General features: G+C 40.4%; 1 protein-coding gene across 1 annotated transcript in view; it reads left to right on the forward strand.

Moving 5' to 3' along the window:
• The first annotated feature begins 1,560 nt into the window (after positions 1–1,560).
• Positions 1,561–20,537, forward strand: part of PRMT9 (protein arginine methyltransferase 9) — a 46,234-nt gene continuing 27,257 nt past the window's right edge. The window contains exons 1-4 of the mRNA XM_050791860.1: positions 1,561–1,992; positions 5,234–5,382; positions 17,639–17,875; positions 18,380–18,547. Of these exons, the coding sequence (XP_050647817.1) occupies positions 1,804–1,992; positions 5,234–5,382; positions 17,639–17,875; positions 18,380–18,547 (743 nt within the window). The 5' untranslated portion in view covers positions 1,561–1,803. The remainder of the gene's footprint in view (positions 1,993–5,233; positions 5,383–17,638; positions 17,876–18,379; positions 18,548–20,537) is intronic.

A 20,537-nucleotide genomic window follows, 5' to 3' on the forward strand; every position in this document is an offset into this window, starting at 1 on the left:
GTTAAATTATTATTATTATTGTTATTTTTGACACTCAGTTTCACTCTTACCATCCAGGCTGGAGTGCAATGCCACGATCTCTGCTCACTGCAACCTCTGCCTTCCAGGTTCAAGCGATTCTCCTGCCTCAGCCTCCCGAGTAGATGGGATTACAGACACCCATCACCACGCCCAGCTAATTTTTGTATTATTATTATTTTTTTAGTAGAGACAGGGCTTCACACGTTGGCCAGGCTGGTCTCGAACCCCTGATCTGAAGTGATCTGTCCGCCTCGGCCTCCCAAAGTGCTGGGATTACAGGCGTGAGCCACCGCGCTGGCCCTTTGCATTAAATTAAAAATCACCATCCTGGCCAACATGGCCAACAAAACCCCGCGTCTACTAAAACTACAAAAATTAGCTTGGCGTGGTGGCGCTCGCCTGTAGTCCCAACTACTTGGGAGGCTGAGACATGAGAATCGCTTGAACCCTAGAGGCAGAGGTTGCAGTGAGCCGAGATCACACCACTGCACTCCAGCCTGCCACAGGGCAAGACTCTATCTCAAAAAAAAAAAAAAAAAAAAAAAAAAAAAAAAAAAAAAAAAATCAAAGTCCTTACTTTGCATCATAATCCGCTAGGTGCAAAGGTCACAAAAGTGATTAAGAATAGCTCACAATCTAGTGAACTGGAACCTAAAAATACTGATTAGGGTTTACACTGGCAAGTGCTCAAAAAAAGGGTAGTTCAGGTAATTGGATCAGAAGAGAAGGCAAAAAGGCATGACGTGTTTTTGAGAATTAGAGGAGCCCTCAAAGTGTATTAGTTTGATATGCAAAATGCTCGATTGAAGATATTGTCCTTTAATGTATTTGAAAATTGGGACAAAAATAACTTTTCGGCCGTAATAACTATGCTCCCCTCCCTTTTAGAGTTTGGAATCTGTATCTTAGAGGCCATACTTGAATGTGGAAAAACTGTCTTTGTATTAATGTAACCACTATCCAGTGATAAGACATGGAACAGTGTAATAACCCCTAAGCTCATCTTATAACTGAACAGATAGTTGGCAGGGAACTTGGATTTGAACCATGCCTATGCCACTAGCTGGTTGTGTGACTTTGAGCAAGTCACTTCTCAGGATATCACGTTTGCCATCATTAAGACGAGTGTGATCCAAAGGTCCACCTAGCCAAGTTTTGTGAGAATGATTTGAAATGCCTGTGAAAGCATTTCCTCTAACACGTCTGAGGTGCTTTTGTTATGTCCAGGTTCTTTCCGGTCTTGAAATTTTGTGCATCACGATCCAAAATGTCTTAAGCATCATCACAAATGCTTGACCGTCCCTCATGAGCGGGTGGCGCTCTGCACTGCCTGGGTCTGTACAACAAGGTCTTGCAGTCGAAAGCCACACACTCTCGGAGTGCAAGAGGGAGAGAGAGGTCTGCTTCAGCAGGGAGGAAAAAGGGCACGAGACTGGACAGGTCCTGCCACAGGAGCTCTCCTATACTCACGCGCAGTGGTCGCTTCTGCGGGAATGGGCGGCAGTGACGTGCCCACGTCGGGTGCGCTGACGTTTGCGAAGCGTGCGCCGCCGGCCAGGTCCGCAATAGCGGGGTGTGCGTCACGGTCTGCGCCGCTCGCGGAGCCAGGACGGGGCGGAGCTTCCGGCTGTGCTCGGGTGGGCTAGTTTACCCGCGGCGGAGGGTAACTTTCCGGTACAGGTACTTGAGCACTTGTCTGGTCCCTGGAGGTGTGGCATCGAGACAGTTTTCTAGTCCCGTTTACAAAATATCTTCCCTTTGGCCATACAAGTGGTGACTGCCATGTCGAACTCGCGGCTCAGGTCCCGCCGAGACGCCGGGGGTGGCGCTGGGGCAGCCGGCCGGGACGAGCTGGTGTCGCGGTCCTTGCAGAGCGCAGAGCACTGTCTGGGCGTCCAGGACTTCGGCACCGCCTATGCCCACTACCTCCTCGTGCTCAGCCTGGCGCCGGAGCTAAAAGACAACGTGAAGGTGAGGGTCCTTTTTTCTCACTTGCTGGCAGATCCAACGTCCTCGTAAAAAAAAATTAGGGGGAAAAAAAAAAAAAAGGCAGAGGGGCCAGGATTCTTGGCTGGGTGGTTGCTATCAATATTTACTGTTCACCCTTGACACCTTTCTTTTATTCACACCTACGACCTGCCCAGAGGAAAATCCTGCAGTCTTCACCTTCGAAATAGGTCCAGAAATCTTATCAGTTCTCACCATCTTCCCCTTTACTACCCTGGTTTGAGCTTCAGTCATCTGCTAGCTGTTGCAGTCGGCTCTCAACTGAGCTCTCTCCTGCATTCTGTGTCAACATAGCTAGGTTTTTGCAACAAAAGTCAAATGTTGTCATTTCTCAGTTTCAAAACTTCCATCTCATTTAGAATTCTAAAGGCCCTCGAATTAGAAATGAGGTCTCACGTGATCCTCTTCTCCCTATATCTAATTTAAGCATGCCCTGGCTTAAGGGCTTTTGGATTTGTCATATTGTGTGTAGTAGGAATATAGCGGGCCTCGAGTTGAATAAAGTGTAATTAGCCTAAAGTGGTTATCATTTAATGATGCATTCTTTAAACTTCAATTATTGGATTATTTGCAACAGTTATTCTGTTGAAATGCTGTACTTTTTTCAAGTACTTTTAGAATCTAAATTATGAAAAATGATTTAACTTAAATTTGCAATTTGCTTTATTTAGGCTGAGGGTTTCTCAACCTCGGCACTATTGACATTTTGAATGGGATAATTCTTTGTTATGGGGGGAGGGACGATGTCCTGTGCATTGCAGTATGTTTGGCAGCATCCTTCATCTCTACCTACTAAATGTCTGTAGCGTCTAGATGTTTGTAGTTCATGTAAACTTGGTGTAAATTTAAGGACCAGCTGGCCTACTTTAGGAGGAGATGATATGTTTAGATACAGTTTGCTTCTCTAGGTAGGCAGCAATAGAAAAATGGATCAACTCAGGTGATCTTTCCTCAGTTACTTGTTTCTTAGTTTCCTCTTCTGTGAAACAGGGACACTGCCTGTCTTAAAAATATTTACTGTGTATTGGCCTGGCGCGATGGCTCAAGCTTGTCATCCCAGCACTTTGGGAGGCTGAGGCGGGCGGATCATGAAGACAGGAGATCGAGACCACGGTGAAACTCCGTCTCTACTAAAAATACAAAAAAATTAGCCGGGCGCCATGGCGAGCTCCTGTAGTCCCAGCTACTGGGAGAGGCTGAGGCAGGAGAATGGCGTGAACCTGGGAGGCGGAGCTTGCGGTGAGCCGAGATGGCGCCGTTGCACTCTAGCCTGGGCGACAGAGCGAGACTCCGTCTCAAAAAAAAAAAAAAAAAAAAAAAAAAAAAAAATTGCTGTGTATTAAAAGTATATTTAGGCTGGGCGTGCTGGCTCACGCCTGTAATCCCAGCACTTTGGGAGGCCGAGGCGGGCGGATCACAAGGTCAGGAGTTCGAGACCAGCCTGGCCAATATGGTGAAACCCCGTCTCTACTAAAAATCAAAAAATTAGCCTGGCGTGGTGGCATGCACCTGTAGTCCCAGCTACTCGGGAGGCTGATGCAGAAGAATCGCTTGACCCCAGGAGGCAGAGATTGCAATGAGCCAAGATTGCGCCACTGTAATACAGCCTGGGTGACAGAGTGTGACTCCATCTCAAAAAAAAAAAAAAAAAAGTATATGTAAAATTTGTAGGGCGATGCCTGAAATTCAGTAGGGTAAGCAACTAGTTCTGTTTCCTGCCGAACAAATTGTATTTCTTTGTATGGGCCCCTTGTAGAAATCTCATTTCCTGCTACTCTATTCTCAATACCCAAACTCCAGCCACACCAAGCCACTTATCTGTAGACCCTCTGATCCATTTCATATAATCTGTGTGGGTGTTTTTTTTTTTTTTTTTTTTTGAACAGAGCCTCACTCTTACCGCTCAGGCTGGAATGCAGTGGTGCGATCTCGGTTCACTGCAACCTCCACCTCCCAGGTTCAAGTGATTCTCCAGCCTCAGCCTCCTGAGTAGCAGGGATTATAGATGTTTGCCACCATCTTTGGCTAATTTTTATATTTTATATATTTTAGACCATATTGGCCAGGCTGGTCTCGAGCTCCTGACCTCAGGTGATCTGCCCGCCTTGGCCTCCCAAAGTGCTGGGATTACAGGCATGAGCCACTGTGCCCAGCCAGAATCTCCTTTCTTATCCTTGTCTCTCTAGTAAACTCCCTCAAGATTCAGTTCCAAGTATCAACTCTTTTGTATAAAATATGTGAAGATGATTTAAAATGTTTTAATTGTAATGCTGTAATGACTAAAGCTTTCCGTCTTTTCACAGTGTTGCAGCATGGAGAATGGCTGGAGGGAGATGCGATTGGAACTAGAGTGACAGCGTTAAGGCTGTTGCTGTAGTCCAGCAAATGGTTAGAAGGGCCAGAGTAGGTTGTAACTGTGGGATGGAGAGGAGGTAACAGATTTAAAGATATTGAGAGAGCATTGGCTAGGTTTGAAACAGTGTATGTGGAGTTAAGGTACCATTATAAGGTGATTTTATGGTTTGAGGTTGAGTGGTATCTTAATCTTATGTCTTGTATCAGAGGAATATGATGAGATCAGTTTAGGACATTTTGAACTTTTCCAAAATTTTATGTTAAATTTCTCTCTATAGGGCCTCTGTGAGGATAAGAACAAGATTTATGTTGCCTCAGTTCTTTGCACAAGGATTGTTCAGGAAATGTTTTAGTTGTACTACATTCGCAATGGCTGGAGATCCATTGCCTGGTTGAAATGACTATTAGGAAGTTGTATCTATGAGTCTGAGGTTCAGAAGAGAAGGTCTTGACTAGAGATGTAAACGTAGCATCCATCAACACATGGGTGATAATAAATGCATTAGGGATGGATGAGAGAAAAAAGAAGAGAGCCAAGGACAAACTCTAAAAACACAGGAACCCACAAAAATGAGGCAGCTGGAGAATAAGGAGAGTGTGATACAGCATCTAAGAATGGAGGGAGTTTAGAGAGTGGTCAGACTAATTCTGCTTATTATGGCCATGTAGGTGGTAAAATTCATTCATTTGTGCACTTGTTTAGAAAACAGTGCCTACTAAAGCTAAATGAAATTGAAGGTGATCGTTCAATAGTAATTAAGTTCTGTTGCTTGGAATCTTCAACTAATGTTGTATATTCTTTCATCTGTTATGTTATTGACTAATTCATATTTTTTTCTTATTTGTAAAGGAAACTTTTCAGTACACACTTTTCAGATGGGCTGAAGAGCTTGATGCTCTCAATCGGATACAAGACTTACTTGGTTGCTATGAGCAGGCCTTGGAACTGTTTCCTGATGATGAAGTGATTTGCAATAGTATGGGGGAGCATCTCTTCAGGTTTGTAGTGATTTTAGTATTACTTGTTAAGAATTATTCTGTATTGGGCAGGCGCGGTGGCTCACACCTGTAATCCCAGCACTTTGGGAGGCCGAGGTGGGGGAATCATGAGGTCAGGAGATCGAGACCACGGTGAAACTTCGTCTCTACTAAAAATACAAAAAATTATCTGGACGTGGTGGCGGGCGCCTGTAGTCCCAGCTATTTGGGAGGCTGAGGCAGGAGAATGGCATGAACCCGGGAGGCAGAGCTTGTAGTGAGCCGAGATTGTGCCACTGCACTCCAGCCTGGGCAACAGAGCGAGACTCTCAAAAAAAAAAAAAAAAGATTCTGTATTAGTCTGGATAGGGATAAGTCATACAGTAATTTTAATAGGGAAAGTTTAATATAGAGAATTATTAAGTAAGGAGAACTGAAAAGAATAGCAGATATATAATATCATAACAGTTTTAATATTATGTAATGTACTACATAATAGCCACTGCCCCTAGGAGTAAGAGTATCCAAGGAAGAGTTCCCCTCACTGGGCTGAGTTCTATACCTTATTGAAGAGGGCACAGCTGTGCTTCTCAGGATGGCAGAAAAGTCACTGTAGTGCCTTGCCAGGGAACTTCTTGTAAATTTGTTTTCTGGAACTGGCTATAGTTTTGCCATTTGGGGTGCTGGGGTGCCAGAGAAAGCCTCATGGGGAAGTATCTCATCAGAGGTACTCCATTACAAAACCATGTAGTAGGGTAAGGGGCCTTGGGGAAGCTACTGACTCTTGGATGCTGCTAGCTGCCGTGCGTTTCAGGAGCTTGGTTTCAGAGAAGCCCTAAGCACACTGGAATCCGGAAGCAAAACCCTTTCTTCCTACAGTGTCTCTCCAGCACTTTTTGTTTTTTTTTTGACAGAGTCTCACTTTGTAACCCAGGCTGGAGTGAAGTGGCGTGATCTCAGCTCACTGCAACCTCCACCTTCTGGGTTTAAGTGATTCTCGTGCCTCAGCTTCCTGAGAAGCTGGGATTACAGGCGCCTGCCACCCCCACTGGCTACTTTTTGTATTTTTAGTAGAGACAGGGTTTCACCATGTTGGCCAGGCTCGAACTCCTGACCTCAAGCAATCCACCCGCCTCAGCCTCCCAAAGTGCTGGGATTACAGGTGTGAGCCACCACACCTGGCCTCTAGCACTTTTTTTCTGAGACAGTGTGTCACTGTGTTACTCAGGTTGGAGTGCAGTAGCACCATCATGGCTCACTGCAACCTTGACCTCCCAGGCTCTGGTGGTCTTCCCACCTCAGCGCCCCTCACTTGCACACCAGTAGCTGGGATTGCAGTACGTGCCACCACACCTGGCTAATTTTTTGTCTTTTTTGTAGAGACAGGATTTTGCCATGTTGTTGCCCAGGCTGGTCGGGAACTCCTGGGCTCAAGCGATCCTCTGGCCTCGGCCTCCCAAAGGGCTGGGATTACAGACTTGAGCCACCACACCCGGCCTCTCCACACTTTTTACCAACAAAGCTTACCATTGTGCCAACTGGTGGGAGAATATTAAAGGGCCAGATACATTTTTCACAGAGCAGGTAAAAAAGGGTGAATTTGGCAATAAGTTGATAACTTATATGTTGGGAGTCTTGGAACCACTCCCAGATTTGCTGATTTGCTAGAGGGGCTCACAGGCCTCACCATATAGTCCTAGGCATGGCTCTTGTGTATTACTGTGAACGGATGCAAAGCAAAATTTGCAAAGGGTAAATGTGTATTGGGCAAAGTGTAAAGGAAAACCAGGTGCAAGCCTCCAAAGTTCTTCTTTTACTGAAGTCACACAAGATGCACTTCATTCCCCCAGTGAGTTATGACAACACACGTGAAATGTTGCCAACCAGTGAAACTCATTAGAGGCTCAGTGCCTAGGGTTTTTACTGGGAGCTGGACACTTAGGTATCCTCTGTCTGGCATATACTAAAATTTTAGATTCCCTGAAGAAAAGCAGGTCAGGTGTTCAGCATAAACTGCATTGTTTGTATAATCAGTTTAGGCACACTACCAGTTAGGATAGTGAGAACCCTCCCCAAATCCAAATTCCCAGATGCCAGCCAAGGGACACTTTTGTAACCAGGCCTTTCAAAGTATGGCAGTCAGCCCCCTGCTATGTTAACTCTTTCTGCATACTAGTTCATGTGCATGAAGAATTCTGTGAAAGTATAGGAAATAAAATGAAAGGTTAACATTGCTTCTGAGTTTGAAAGTTTCAGAGTAATGGGGACTGAGCATGGTTCTGCCAAGTTTGAAAGTGACAGTTGCTCACATTCCTAGGAATTTAGTTAATGAATCTCATTTTAAATGTTCCTTTTAGGTATTTTCATGCATTTCCTCACTAATTGCTTTCTCTTTCCCTCAAATCACATCCAGCTGAAAAAAACCTTAATATTATGAATACTGAACTACAAAATTCCTAAGTGACCACAGAATTTCTCTTACTAAACGTATCTTGAGTTCCTCAGCTGTTAATCAATCTGCTACCTTTGTCTCTGGTGCCCACGGGGCCCTTGAGTGGCTCACTGGACTGTACAGTGAGTAATAACTCATTGTTTATTATGCTTTTTTTTCTGTGTGGAGAAATAATGTTTTATAAATAACTTTTAAGAAGAACATGGATCATTAACCTGACAAATGTACTCCTCTGTGATAATTAATGTAAACTCTTTATATGGTCATTCGCAATAAGTTGTATGAATATGTATTATAATTTTTAATCATATGTCTCTCCTCAGAAGAAAATTTTGAGATTTGATGTGTAGAACTTTTTGTTAACAATTGCTTATTTGAAAAAATTCTAGTCTGGGTGTGGTGGCTCATGCCTGTATTCCCAGCACTTTGGGAGGCCGAAGCAGGCAGATCAGTTGAGGTCAGGAGTTCGAGACCAGCCTGGCCAACATAGTGAAACCCTGTTTCTACTAAAAAAAATACAAAAAGTAGCTGGGTATGGTGGCACATGTCTGTAGTCCTAGCTACTCGGGAGGCTGAGGTAGGAGAATCGCTTGAACCTGGGAGGTAGAGGTTGCAGTGAGCCAAAATTGCACAACTGCACTCCAGCCTGGGTGCAAGACTCCATCTCAAAAAAAAAAACAAAAAAAAAATTCTTACCTGTCAAGACAGAATGACTTTCTGTTGAGGCTGCACAATAAATTTAAACAAAGTAGTAGTGAGTTCCTTATGTATACATAAGTGTTTTTGTAAATGAAATGTAACTTTTTCATAGAACAGCTTTTTTCCTCATTGGAATTTCTGTGTACTCTCCATAGAAACTTTATAATTAGGAAAAACTGGTGAAAACAAAAAATTTTTATTTTGGGTTTGTTTTAATACATCTAATTTCACAGCCTTGTAGAAAATAGTGGGAGAATTCTTATTTAGGAAACATGATTATAATGTCCTATTTTATATAGAAAGATCCCTTTACATGTTCAGTAATTGTTCTCTAGTATCATTCTTTTCCTTATTTGGGTATATTAAGTTTTTTTTTTTTTTTTTTTGAGGTGGAGTCTTGCTCTGTCACCCAGGCTGGAGTGCAGTGGCAGGATCTCAGCTCACTGCAACCTTTGCCTCCCAGGTTCAAGCAATTCTCATGCCTCAGCCTCCAGAGTAGCTGGGATTACAGGTGCAAGCCACCACGCCCAGCTAATTTTTGTATTCTTAGTAGAGATGGGGTTTCACCATGTTGCCCAGAATAGTCTCAACCTCCTGACCTCTAGTGATCCACCTGCCTTGACCTCCCAAAGTGGCGCCCAAAGGCATGAGCCACCACGCCCAGCCAAGTTCTATTAAGTTCTATTCAATGAAAAGTTCTATATAAGAAATACTTTGCCAAACTTTATTAGCTAGTCTCAGTAATGTAACTGCAAGGCATTTTAACAGTCTTAATTAACATGGCCTAGGGAGTGACAATGAATTCTCCTTTAAAAAACAAATACTTGATAATTTTTAATTGTAGAGTATGTTAATAAGTAGAAAAATAAGGCAGATAATCAAATGAGGGTTACTTGTTCATGTTAACAGCTAACCTGATCAGCTACAGCATCCATTTTCTACAAATTAGCAACCTCTTTCCACTTAAATGAAATTTGTTTTAAAAGATTTTTAAAAATCTTTTTTATGAATAATCTCCTCAAATTAGTTTAAAAAAATCTATATTTTAATTCCAAAGTTTTCTTTTGTTGTTTATATAATGAGAGTTACTCTATAGGATTCAATTATATTTCCAGATTATACACATATGGTGATCATAACATTCCAAGACTTACGTTTCAGGATAAACTCAATTTGACAGAAAAGTGGAACTCTTACATACTTTTGGCAGATTGTAACTTTTGGTGACCTGTTGTTGTAGGACATTAGTCTGAGCAGTTACCAGTCATTACGATAAAAAATCCTTGGTATTAGTTTGATTTGGGGAGATGTAACTAAGCAAAATTTTTAATTTGGATAGTAGCAGTTCAGAATTCGTGATAGTGTGAATGTGGCTTTTGCTATAGAATTTACCTTCGTTCTTGACTTACAATGGTTCTTGGTGTTTTTGTTTTATACTCCTTTTCTGGTCAAAAATAGCATATCGTTTACACCCCACCGAAAGAATCTGTTCCAGGAGAAAAATATTTCCAAAGTAAATGATAGCTGCTTCTCCTGACACTTATTTGTGTAATAAAGTTTGTCTGGAGTATCTCAACTTCACAACCTTTTGTTAGTCTAGTAGCGTCAGATTTAAACAAAATGTATTTAAATTGCTAATCAAGAAGATAGTGTTTTTCCTAGTTAAAAGAAAAAGGGCATTCTGGCATTTTATTATTGTTATTATTATACTTTAAGTTCTAGGGTACATGTGCACAACTTGCAGGTTTGTTACGTATGTATACATGTGTCACGTTGGTGTACTGCACCCATTAACTTGTCATTTACATTAGGTATATCTCCTAATGCTATCCCTCCTCCTTCCCCCCTCCCCCTTCTTGTTTCCCTTCCTGTGTCCAAGTGATCTCATTGTTCAATTCCCACCTATGAGTGAGAACATGCGGTGTTTGGTTTTCTGTTCCTGCGATAGTTTGCTGAGAATGATGGTTTCCAGCTGCATCCATGTCCCTACAAAGGACACGAACTCATTCTTTTTAATGGCTGCATAGTATTTCATGGTGTATATGTGCCACATTTTCTTAATCCAGTCTGTCACTGATGGACATTTGGGTTGATTCCAAGTCTTTGCTATTGTGAATAGTGCTGCAGTAAACATACGTGTGCATGTGTCTTTATAGCAGCATGATTTATAATCATTTGGGTATATCCCCAGTAATGGGATGGCTGAGTTAAATGGTATTTCTAGTTCTAGATCCTTGAGGAATCGCCACACTGTTTTCCACAATGGTTGAACTAGTTTACAGTCCCACTGACAGTGTAAAAGTGTTCCTATTTCTCCACATCCTCTCCAGCACCTGTTGTTTCCTGATTTTTTAATGATGGTATCTCATTGTGGTTTTGATTTGCGTTTCTCTGATGGCCAGTGATGATGAGCATTTTTTCATGTGTCTGTTGGCTGTATGAATGTCTTCTTTTGAGAAGTGTCTGTTCATATCCTTTGCCCACTTTTTGATGGTGTTTTTTTCTTGTAAATTTCTTTGAGTTCTTTATAGGTTCTGGATATTAGCCCTTTGTCAGATGAGTAGATTGCAAAAATTTTCTCCCATTCTGTAGGTTGCCTGTTCACTCTGATGGTAGTTTCTTTCGCTATGCAGAAGCTCTTTAGTTTAATTAGATCCCATTTGTCAATTTTGGCTTTTGTTGCTGTTGCTTTTGGTGTTTTAGACATGAAGTCCTTGCCCATGCCTATGTCCTGATGGTATTGCCTAGGTTTTCTTCTAGGGTTTTTATGGTTTTAGGTCTGACATTTAAGTCTCTAATCCATCTTGAATTAATTTTTGTATAAGGAGTAAGGAAAGGATCCAGTTTCAGCTTTCTACTTATGGCTAGCCAATTTTCCCAGCACCATTTATTAAATAGGAAATCATTTCCCCATTTCTTGTTTTTGTCAGGTTTGTCAAAGATCAGATGGCTGTAGATGTGTGGTATTATTTCTGAGGGCTTTGTTCTGTTCCATTGGTCTATATCTCTGTTTTGGTGCCAGTACCATGCTGTTTTGGTTACTGTAGCCTTGTAGTATAGTTTGAAGTCAGGTAGTGTGATGCCTCCAGCTTTGTTCTTTTGGCTTAGGATTGTCCTGGCAATGCGAGGTCTTTTTTGGTTCCATATGAACTTTAAAGCAGTTTTTTTCCAATTCTGTGAAGAAAGTCATTGGTAGCTTAATGGGGATGGCATTGAATCTATAAATTACCTTGGGCAGTATGGCCATTTTCACAGTATTGATTCTTCCTATCCATGAGTATGGTATATTCTTCCGTTTGTTTGTGTTCTGTTTTATTTCACTGAGCAGTGGTTCTCCTTGAAGAGGTCCTTTACATCCCTTGTAAGTTGGATTCCCAGGTATTTTATTCTCTTTGAAGCTATTGTGAATGGGAGTTCATTCATGATTTGGCTCTCTGTTTGTCTGTTACTGGTGTATAAGAATGCTTGTGATTTTTGCACATTGATTTTATATCCTGAGACTTTGCTGAAGTTGCTTATCAGCTTAAGGAGATTTTGGGCTGAGATGATGGGGTTTTCTAAATATACAATCATGTCATCTGCAAAGAGGGACAATTTGACTTCTTCTTTTCCTAACTGAATACCCTTGATTTCTTTCTCTTGCCTGATTGCCCTAGCCAGAACTTCCAACACTATGTTGAATAGGAGTGGTGAGAGAGGGCATCCCTGTCTTGTGCCAGTTTTCAAAGGGAATTTTTCCAGTTTTTGCCCATTCAGTATGATATTGGTTGTAGGTTTGTCATAAATAGCTCTTATTATTTTGAAATACGTTCCATCAATACCGAATTTATTGAGAGTTTTTAGCATGAAGGGCTGTTGAATTTTGTCAAAAGCCTTTTCTGCATCTATTGAGATAATCATGTGGTTTTTGTCTTTAGTTCTGTTTATATGCTGGATTACATTTATTGATTTGCATATGTTGAACCAGCCTTGCATCCCAGGGATGAAGCCCACTTGATCATGGTGGATAAGCTTTTTGATGTGCTGCTGCTGGATTCGGTTTGCCAGTATTTTACTGAGGAATTTTTCATCAATGTTCATCAGGGATATTGGTCTAAAATTCTCTTTTTTTGTTGTGTCTCTGCCAGGCTTTGGTATCAGGATGATATTGGCCTTGTAAAATGAGTTAGGGAGGATTCCTTCTTTTTCTATTGATTAGAATAGTTTCAGAAGGAATGGTACCAGCTCCTTCTTGTACCTCTGGTAGAATTCGGCTGTGAATCCGTCTGGTCCTGGACTTTTTTTGGTTGATAAGCTATTAATTATTGCCTCAATTTCAGAGCCTGTTATTGGTCTATTCAGGGATTCAACTTCTTCCTGGGTCAGTCTTGGGAGTGTGTGATTGTCCAGGAAATTATCCAGTTCTTCTAGTTAATTTGCGTAGAGGTGTTTATAGTATTCTCTGATGGTAGTTTGTATTTCTGTGGGGTCGGTGATATCCCCTTTATCATTTTTTATTGCATCTATTTGATCTTCTCTCTTTTCTTCTTTATTAGTCTTGCTAGCGGTCTATCAATTTTGCTGATCTTTTCAAAAAACCAACTCCTGGATTCATTGATGTTTTGGACGGGTTTTTGTGTCTCTGTCTCCTTCAGTTCTGCTCTGATCTTAGTTATTTCTTGCCTTCTGCTAGCTTTTGAATGTGTTTGCTCTTGCTTCTCTAGTTCTTTTAATTGTGATGTTAGGGTGTCATTTTAGATCTTTCCTGCTTTCTCTTGCGGGCATTTAGTGCTATAAATTTCCCTCTACACACTGCTTTAAATGTGTCCCAGAGATTCTGGTATGTTGTATCTCTGTTATCGTTGGTTTCAAAGAACATGTTTATTTCTGCCTTCATTTCGTTATGTACCCAGTAGTCATTTAGGAGCAGGTTGTTCAGTTTCCATGTAGTTGAGCGGTTTTGATTGAGTTTCTTAATCCTGAGTTCTAGTTTGATTGCACTGTGGTCTGAGAGACAGTTTGTTATAATTTCTGTTCTTATACATTTGCTGAGGAGTGCTTTACTTCCAACTATGTGGTCAATTTTGGAACAAGTGTGATGTGGTGCTGAGAAGAATGTATATTCTGTTGATTTGGGGTGGAGATTTCGGTAGATGTCTATTAGGTCCGCTTGGTGCAGAGTTGAGTTCAATTCCTGGATATCCTTGTTAACTTTCTGTCTCCTTGATCTGTCTAATGTTGACAGTGGGGTGTCAAAGTCTCCCATTATTATTGTATGGGAGTCTAAGTCTCTTTGTAAGTCTCTAAGGACTTGCTTTATGAATCTGGGTGCTCCTGTATTGGGTGCATATATATTTAGGATAGTTATCTCTTCCTGTTGAATTGATCCCTTTACCATTATGTAATGGCCTTCTTTGTCTCTTTTGATCTTTGATGGTTTAAAGTCTGTTTTATCAGAGACTAGGATTGCAACCCCTGCTTTTTTTTTGTTTTCCATTTGCTTGGTAGATCTTCCTCCATTGCTTTATTTTGAGCCTATGTGTGTCTCTGCATGTGAGATGGGTCTCCTGAATACAGCAAACTGATGGGTCTTGACTCTATCCAATTTACCAGTCTGTGTCTTTTAATTGGACCATTTAGTCCATTTACATTTAAGGTTAATATTGTTATGTGTAAACTTGATCCTGTCATTATGCTATTAGCTGGTTATTTTGCTCGTTAGTTGATGCAGTTTCTTCCTAGCCTCGATGGTCTTTACATTTTGGCATGTTTTTGCAATGGCTGATACTGGTTGTTCCTTTCCATGTTTAGTGCTTCCTTCAGGATCTCTTGTAGGGCAGGCCTCGTGGTGACAAAATCTCTAAGCATTTACTTGTCTGTAAAGGATTTTATTTCTCCTTCACTTATGAAACTTAGTTTGGCTGGATATGAAATTCTGGGTTGAAAATTCTTTTCTTTAAGAAAGTTGAATATTGGCCCCCACTCTCTTCTGGCTTGTAGAGTTTCTGTCAAGAGATCCGCTGTTATTCTGATGGGCTTCCCTTTGTGGGTAACCCAACCTTTCTCTCTGGCTGCACTTAACATTTTTTTCTTCATTTCAACTTTGGTGAATCTGACAATTATGTGTCTTGGAGTTGCTCTTCTCGAGGAGTATCTTTGTGGCGTTCTCTGTATTTCCTGAATTTGAATGTTGGCCTGCCTTACTAGGTTGGGGACGTTCTCCTGGATTCTTGCAGAGTGTTTTCCAGCTTGGTTCCATTTTCCCCGTCACTTTCAGGCACACCAATCAGACATAGATTTGGTCTTTTCACATAATCCCATATGTCTTGGAGGTTTTGTTCATTTCTTTTTACTCTTTTTTCTCTACACTTCTCTTCTCGCTTCATTTCATTCATTTGATCTTCAATCACTGATTATCTTTCTTCCAGTTGATTGACTTGGTTACTGAAGTTTGTGCATTTGTCACGTAGTTCTCGTGTCATGTTTTTCATCTTTGTCAGTCCTTTTATGGTCTTCTCTACATTGATTATTCTAGTTATCCATTCATCCATTCTTTTTTCAAGGTTTTTAATTTCTTTGCGCTGGGTATGTCGTTCCTCCTATAGCTCTGAGAAGTTTGATCGACTGAAGCCTTCTTCTCTCAACTCGTCAAAGTCATTCTCCGTCCAGCTTTGTTCGGTTGCTGGCGATGAGCTGCGTTCCTTTGGAGGGGGAGATGCGCTCTGATTTTTTGAATATCCAGCTTTTCTGCACTGCTTTTTCCCCATCTTTGTGGTTTTCTCTGCCTTTGGTCTTTGATGATGGTGACGTACTGATAGGGTTTTGGTGTGGGTGTCCTTTCTGTTTGTTAGTTTTCCTTCTAACAGTCAGGACCCTCAGCTGCAGGTCTGTTGGAGTTTGCTTGAGGTCCACTCCAGACCCTGTTTGGGTATCAGCAGCAGAGGCTGCAGAAGATAGAATATTGCTGAACAGCAAGTGTTGCTGTCTGATTCTTGCTCTGGAAGCTTCGTCTCAGAGCGGTACCCAACTGTGTGAGGTGTGAGGTGTCGGTCTGCACCTAGTGGGGGATATCTCCCAGTTAGGCTACTCAGGGCTCAGGGACCCACTTGAATAGACAGTCTGTCCGTTCTTAGATCTCAACCTCCGTGCTGGGAGAACCACTGCTCTCTTCAAAGCTCAGTTGAAAATACAGAAATCACCTGTCTTCTGTGTTGCCCATGCTGAGAGCTGGAGGCTGGAGCTGTTCTATTCGGCCATCTTGGGCGCCCCCTCCTGGCGTTCTTATACTTCTCTGATATTATGGACACACATGTTGGGTCTTTCAATGAGATATGCTTTAATGGAGTAGATTATATATTTTTTAGATTAGAATTTCAGCTTAAGGAAACTGGTGATGTATTAAATATCAAACCTAAGGGAAGTACAAACCCAGGAAATTATTAGGGGTGTGTTTAATACCCATTGCTGAGTTAGTCTCACAACAAATAATGATTACATACAATGTACATGGTACTGTACTATGTACAATGGTAGTTGCAAATAAGATCAAGATAGTTCTACTTTCAAGATAACTTAAAATAACATACGTTAACTGAAAACATATACATTTTCGCCTAAATCATGAGTGCCTCTTATTTGACATAGAACCATTGCTTTTTGTTAGAGTGCAGTCCCCTGTTTGGACTTCTAGAATGTCTTTTTTGCTTAAACCATACCTAGAATGAATAGTATGATTAAGTTTCTCTAGCCAGGTGCAGTGGCTCATGCCTGTAATCTCAGCACTTTGGGAGCCTGAGGCGGGCGAATCACCTGAGGTTGGGAGTTTGTGACCAGCCTGACCAACATGGAGAAACCCCTTCTCTACTAAAAATACAAAATTAACTGGGCGTGGTTGTGCATTCCTGTAATCCCAGCTACTCAGGAGGCTGAGGCAAGAGAATTGCTTGAACCCAGGAGGCGGAGGTTGCAGTGAGCCAATATTGCACCACTGCACTCCAGCCTGGGCAACAAGAGCGAAACTCTGTCTCAAAAAAAGGAAAAAAAAAAGTTTATCTAAACTTGACAGAATGCTTAAAGGTACTTACGAAGAACTATGAATGAAAAGGGCTCTACTAGCTCAGTTCTGTTCAATGTGTGGTCCACACATTGGTGCTCACCCACAGATTAGTGGTTAATGACAGGTAAGTATAGAAATTGAGAGTAAGTGTTTGGAAATGGATATAGCAATTTAACATTGCTGTAAATCCAAGCCTATGGTCAGGAAACTAATGCAGAAGAGAGTATATAGATCAGTTTGGGTGCTGCTGAAATCTGATGTGTCAGCTCCATATGAATCGTGTGCAATACAGCCGTATCGATCTGCAAACAATTAGATGTTTAAGAAAGGGAGGATTCCCTCCTTCTCAGTATTGCACTTGACTAGTCTTAAAAATAAAAAATTAAGAAAAAAGGGAGGAGAGGTTTTTCATTACAGATAGTTTGAGAAGCACTGTTCTAGAGGGTTGGATAGGTTTTGTTCTCCTGTGTTTTGTTTTTCATTTGCTCACCTATAATTAAATAGTACTTAATTTTGAGTGACTTGCCTTTGATTTTCTTTCAGAGCATTTGTTTAGCTTAGTGTCCTTAGGCACAATGGTTCCCTTTATGCGGTCATATTTATTTACTTAGTATAATATTTAATTAAAATATGTAATTATAATAGCAAGTACAACTGACATAAGCTGATCTGGCAGCAAATACAACTGACTCTTGATGACTGTTCAACTCAGTTGCTGAGAGAAAAGGCATGCAGTACCCCCCAGAGAGGAGCCTACTAAGCCATAGGCATTAGTGTGTTGTACAGAGGGAATGGAGTTGGCTAAATGGAGGATGACTGTGACATCTTCTGCTATACGTTAGTATAATAGTAATTCGTAGTCAGGTACTTTTTTGTCTCCTGAAATATGTAAATGTAGTGGTTCAGAAAATAAAGAAATACTGAGGCTTGCATTCCTCACAGACAACTTCCCAAAAGAGGTAGCACTTGGGTTGGCAGGATTTGGGGTGCTGGCATGGGATTCCCAGGCCAGGTGATTGGCATAAACAAAGGTACTGCAGTATGATAGCATATAGTTGAATATATTTTGTCTTTGTCATTTTTTACTCTAGAATGGGCTTTAGGGATGAAGCAGCTGGGTATTTTCATAAAGCAGTGAAGCTAAACCCTGATTTCAGTGATGCAAAGGAGAATTTTTATCGTGTTGCAAACTGGTTGGTGGAACGCTGGCACTTTATCATGCTTAATGACACCAAGAGGAATACGATTTATAATGCAGCAATCCAGAAGGCAGTTTGTTTGGGGTCCAGAAGTGTTTTGGACATTGGAGCAGGAACTGGAATACTAAGGTTGGTAGTAATTGCATTTTGATGATATATACATGTATTCTAATGTAAATTAAAGATTTTGGCAGATATAGAAAATTTAACATTGGAATTTAAAAGTATTATAATCTTATTAGGGTTATTTATGTAACTATTATGTTTTTTACTATAACTTTTATCAAGAACTGGACGTAACTGCTAAGAAAAATTTGGGATTATTGACATTTTGAATAATGAATTTAAGAGTCTTTTTTATGTTAACATTCTGGTGGAATCTGGTTGTCTAAGTTAAAGCCCGTTAGTATTCATTAAAGATATAATGCCAGTTGTGTCTTAATAGAGTAGATCCCATGTTTTATTGTATGATTTGTTTCTAGACAAGAATATTAATTTTTTAATGCAGAATCAGTAATGATTGTGTTAAAGAATAAAAGGAAAAACCCCACATTTTAGCATCATCATTTCCTTAAAATTTGAGAAAATACAGTAGATTGTCTTTTCTTGATGGAGCACTTTTTTCCTTTGTAGCATGTTTGCTAAAAAAGCTGGAGCACATTCCGTGTATGCTTGTGAGTTATCCAAGACCATGTATGAACTTGCCTGTGATGTCGTGGCAGCAAACAAGATGGAAGCAGGGATCAAACTCTTACATATGAAGTCACTTGACATAGAGATTCCAAAACATATTCCTGAAAGGTATTATCATGTAAACTAATTTTACTGTTTATACTTCTCTATTTTTAAAAAACTAAGATATATTTCTAGCTTTTAGTCCAAACAAAATGCTACAAAACCCTTATTTTGTAAAGATATGGATATAGGATAGAATAGTTTACTATTAAGACATTTAAATAAAATTATATTCTTTATTAAAAATATTTAAAGATTTTGTGAAAAATTTGTGGCAAGGGATGAAATAAACTTGATCTTAGCAAGTTACTTTACCTTTGTTAATTTCAGTGTTCTCATTTGTAAAAATGGATAATCCTGTGTGGTCACTAACTACTTAAAAGTTGTATTTAAAAAGAAATCATAAGCAGTTCAGATTCAATGGACTTATCACATTTTGTGTTAATATATTTGTTTAAAATGGAAGCTTTGGAAATGTCAGCTGTCAGTGTATTTTGGCATGGGTCCTTTAAATGATTTGAATATAAGTAATATAACTCTTGGCTTTTTAGTATGTTTTCTCACTGTGATCTATATCACAAGGGTGATGGAATTTTAGAGCTAGAAGGAATTTGAAAATGATCTGGTTCCATACTAGTCACTTTAGAGACAAAGTTTTCTTTATGTAGCACTTACTTTGCCTATCTCTTCTGGGTTTATCTTCCAAGCTTACTTCAATTCAGTTTGTATTGAAAGAAGATATTTTTGTGCCTTATATGAACTATGACTTTAAAAAGTCTTCTTCCATGTATATATAATAGTATTTATGTTAACATAGTACCTACAGTTTTGAATGGTCTCTACATTTATTCTCATGAAAAAATTCCTGTTAGATTAAGGCAAATTTCATACCCATTTTATAGGAAAAAGCATTTTCCTCAATTGTCTTGTTCCACTTGGGCTGCCATAACGAAGTACCGCAGACTGGGTAGCTTTAACAATAGGCATTTATTTTCTCACAGTTCTGGAGCCTGGAAGATCATGATCAAGGTGCTGGCTAGTTTGGTTTCTTGTGAGGGTTCTCTTCCTGGATTGCAGATGCTGCTTTCTTGTTGTGTCTTTACACAGCCTTTCCTTCTTCAATACAGTCAGTTTTGGGGTTAAGGGCTTCAACATGAATTTTGAGAGGGACATGAGTCGGCATGAATCAAAGTTACCTTAATTTAATCATTTTTCTCACAGATAATGTTGTAGAAAGATCTGTTGGTTTTGAACCAGGAGCTGTGGATTCCAGATTAGACTATTATTAATTTATTTTGACCTTAAGCAAATGTCTAGACCTCAAGGTATTGGACTAGATGATTTGAAACACCTTTCACATTCTAAGTGTATGCAATCATAAATACTGGGTATTTTCTGTATATAAGATGTTGGGTCTAGGCACTGTGGAGGATACCAAAGTCATTCTTACCCTTGAGGCACTTACAGTCTAGATAGAAAGATAAAGAATATTCATGAAACTTATCTTATAGCTACATAAATGTGTGATACTGGCAATAAATGCTGAAGGAATTCAGAGAAGGGAGAAAATATTTTCGTATGTCTTTGAGTAAAATTTTCTAGAAAGAAAGCATGGACAGAAGAGCAGAGTTCTGTGGACTAGGCTTTTTCTAAGACTCAGGCAGTGGGTAAAGCAAAAGAAGTGATAAGAGAGGCACAGTCAACATGTAGGAGGCAAACATGGGTGATGCAGTGTCATAAAAGGTAGAGATAGATTTTGAGAGGGAGGGCTCTCTCCTGCAATCAGTGTTATTTGGAGATCAAAAAAATGATAACTGAGAAAGAGGATTCATTTTGGGAAGTAGGGAGTTATTGATGGTAGATCATATTTTTATAGACTGTTGGAGATGGAAGTCTTCTTACTTGGCATTAAGGAACAGACTGGTAAAGGTAAAAGGTATGAACCACTCTTAAAGATGTAGGCAATGAAAAAATAACCTGGAGAGGGAACAAGGCCAAGCGAAGGTTGTCATTCCCCACCTCCCCCCGCCCTCCATCTTCCAAACCAAGGAGAAGG

The sequence above is a fragment of the Macaca thibetana genome, chromosome 5 (genome assembly GCF_024542745.1).
Source record: "Macaca thibetana thibetana isolate TM-01 chromosome 5, ASM2454274v1, whole genome shotgun sequence".
In the NCBI taxonomy this organism is placed as follows: domain Eukaryota; kingdom Metazoa; phylum Chordata; class Mammalia; order Primates; family Cercopithecidae; genus Macaca; species Macaca thibetana.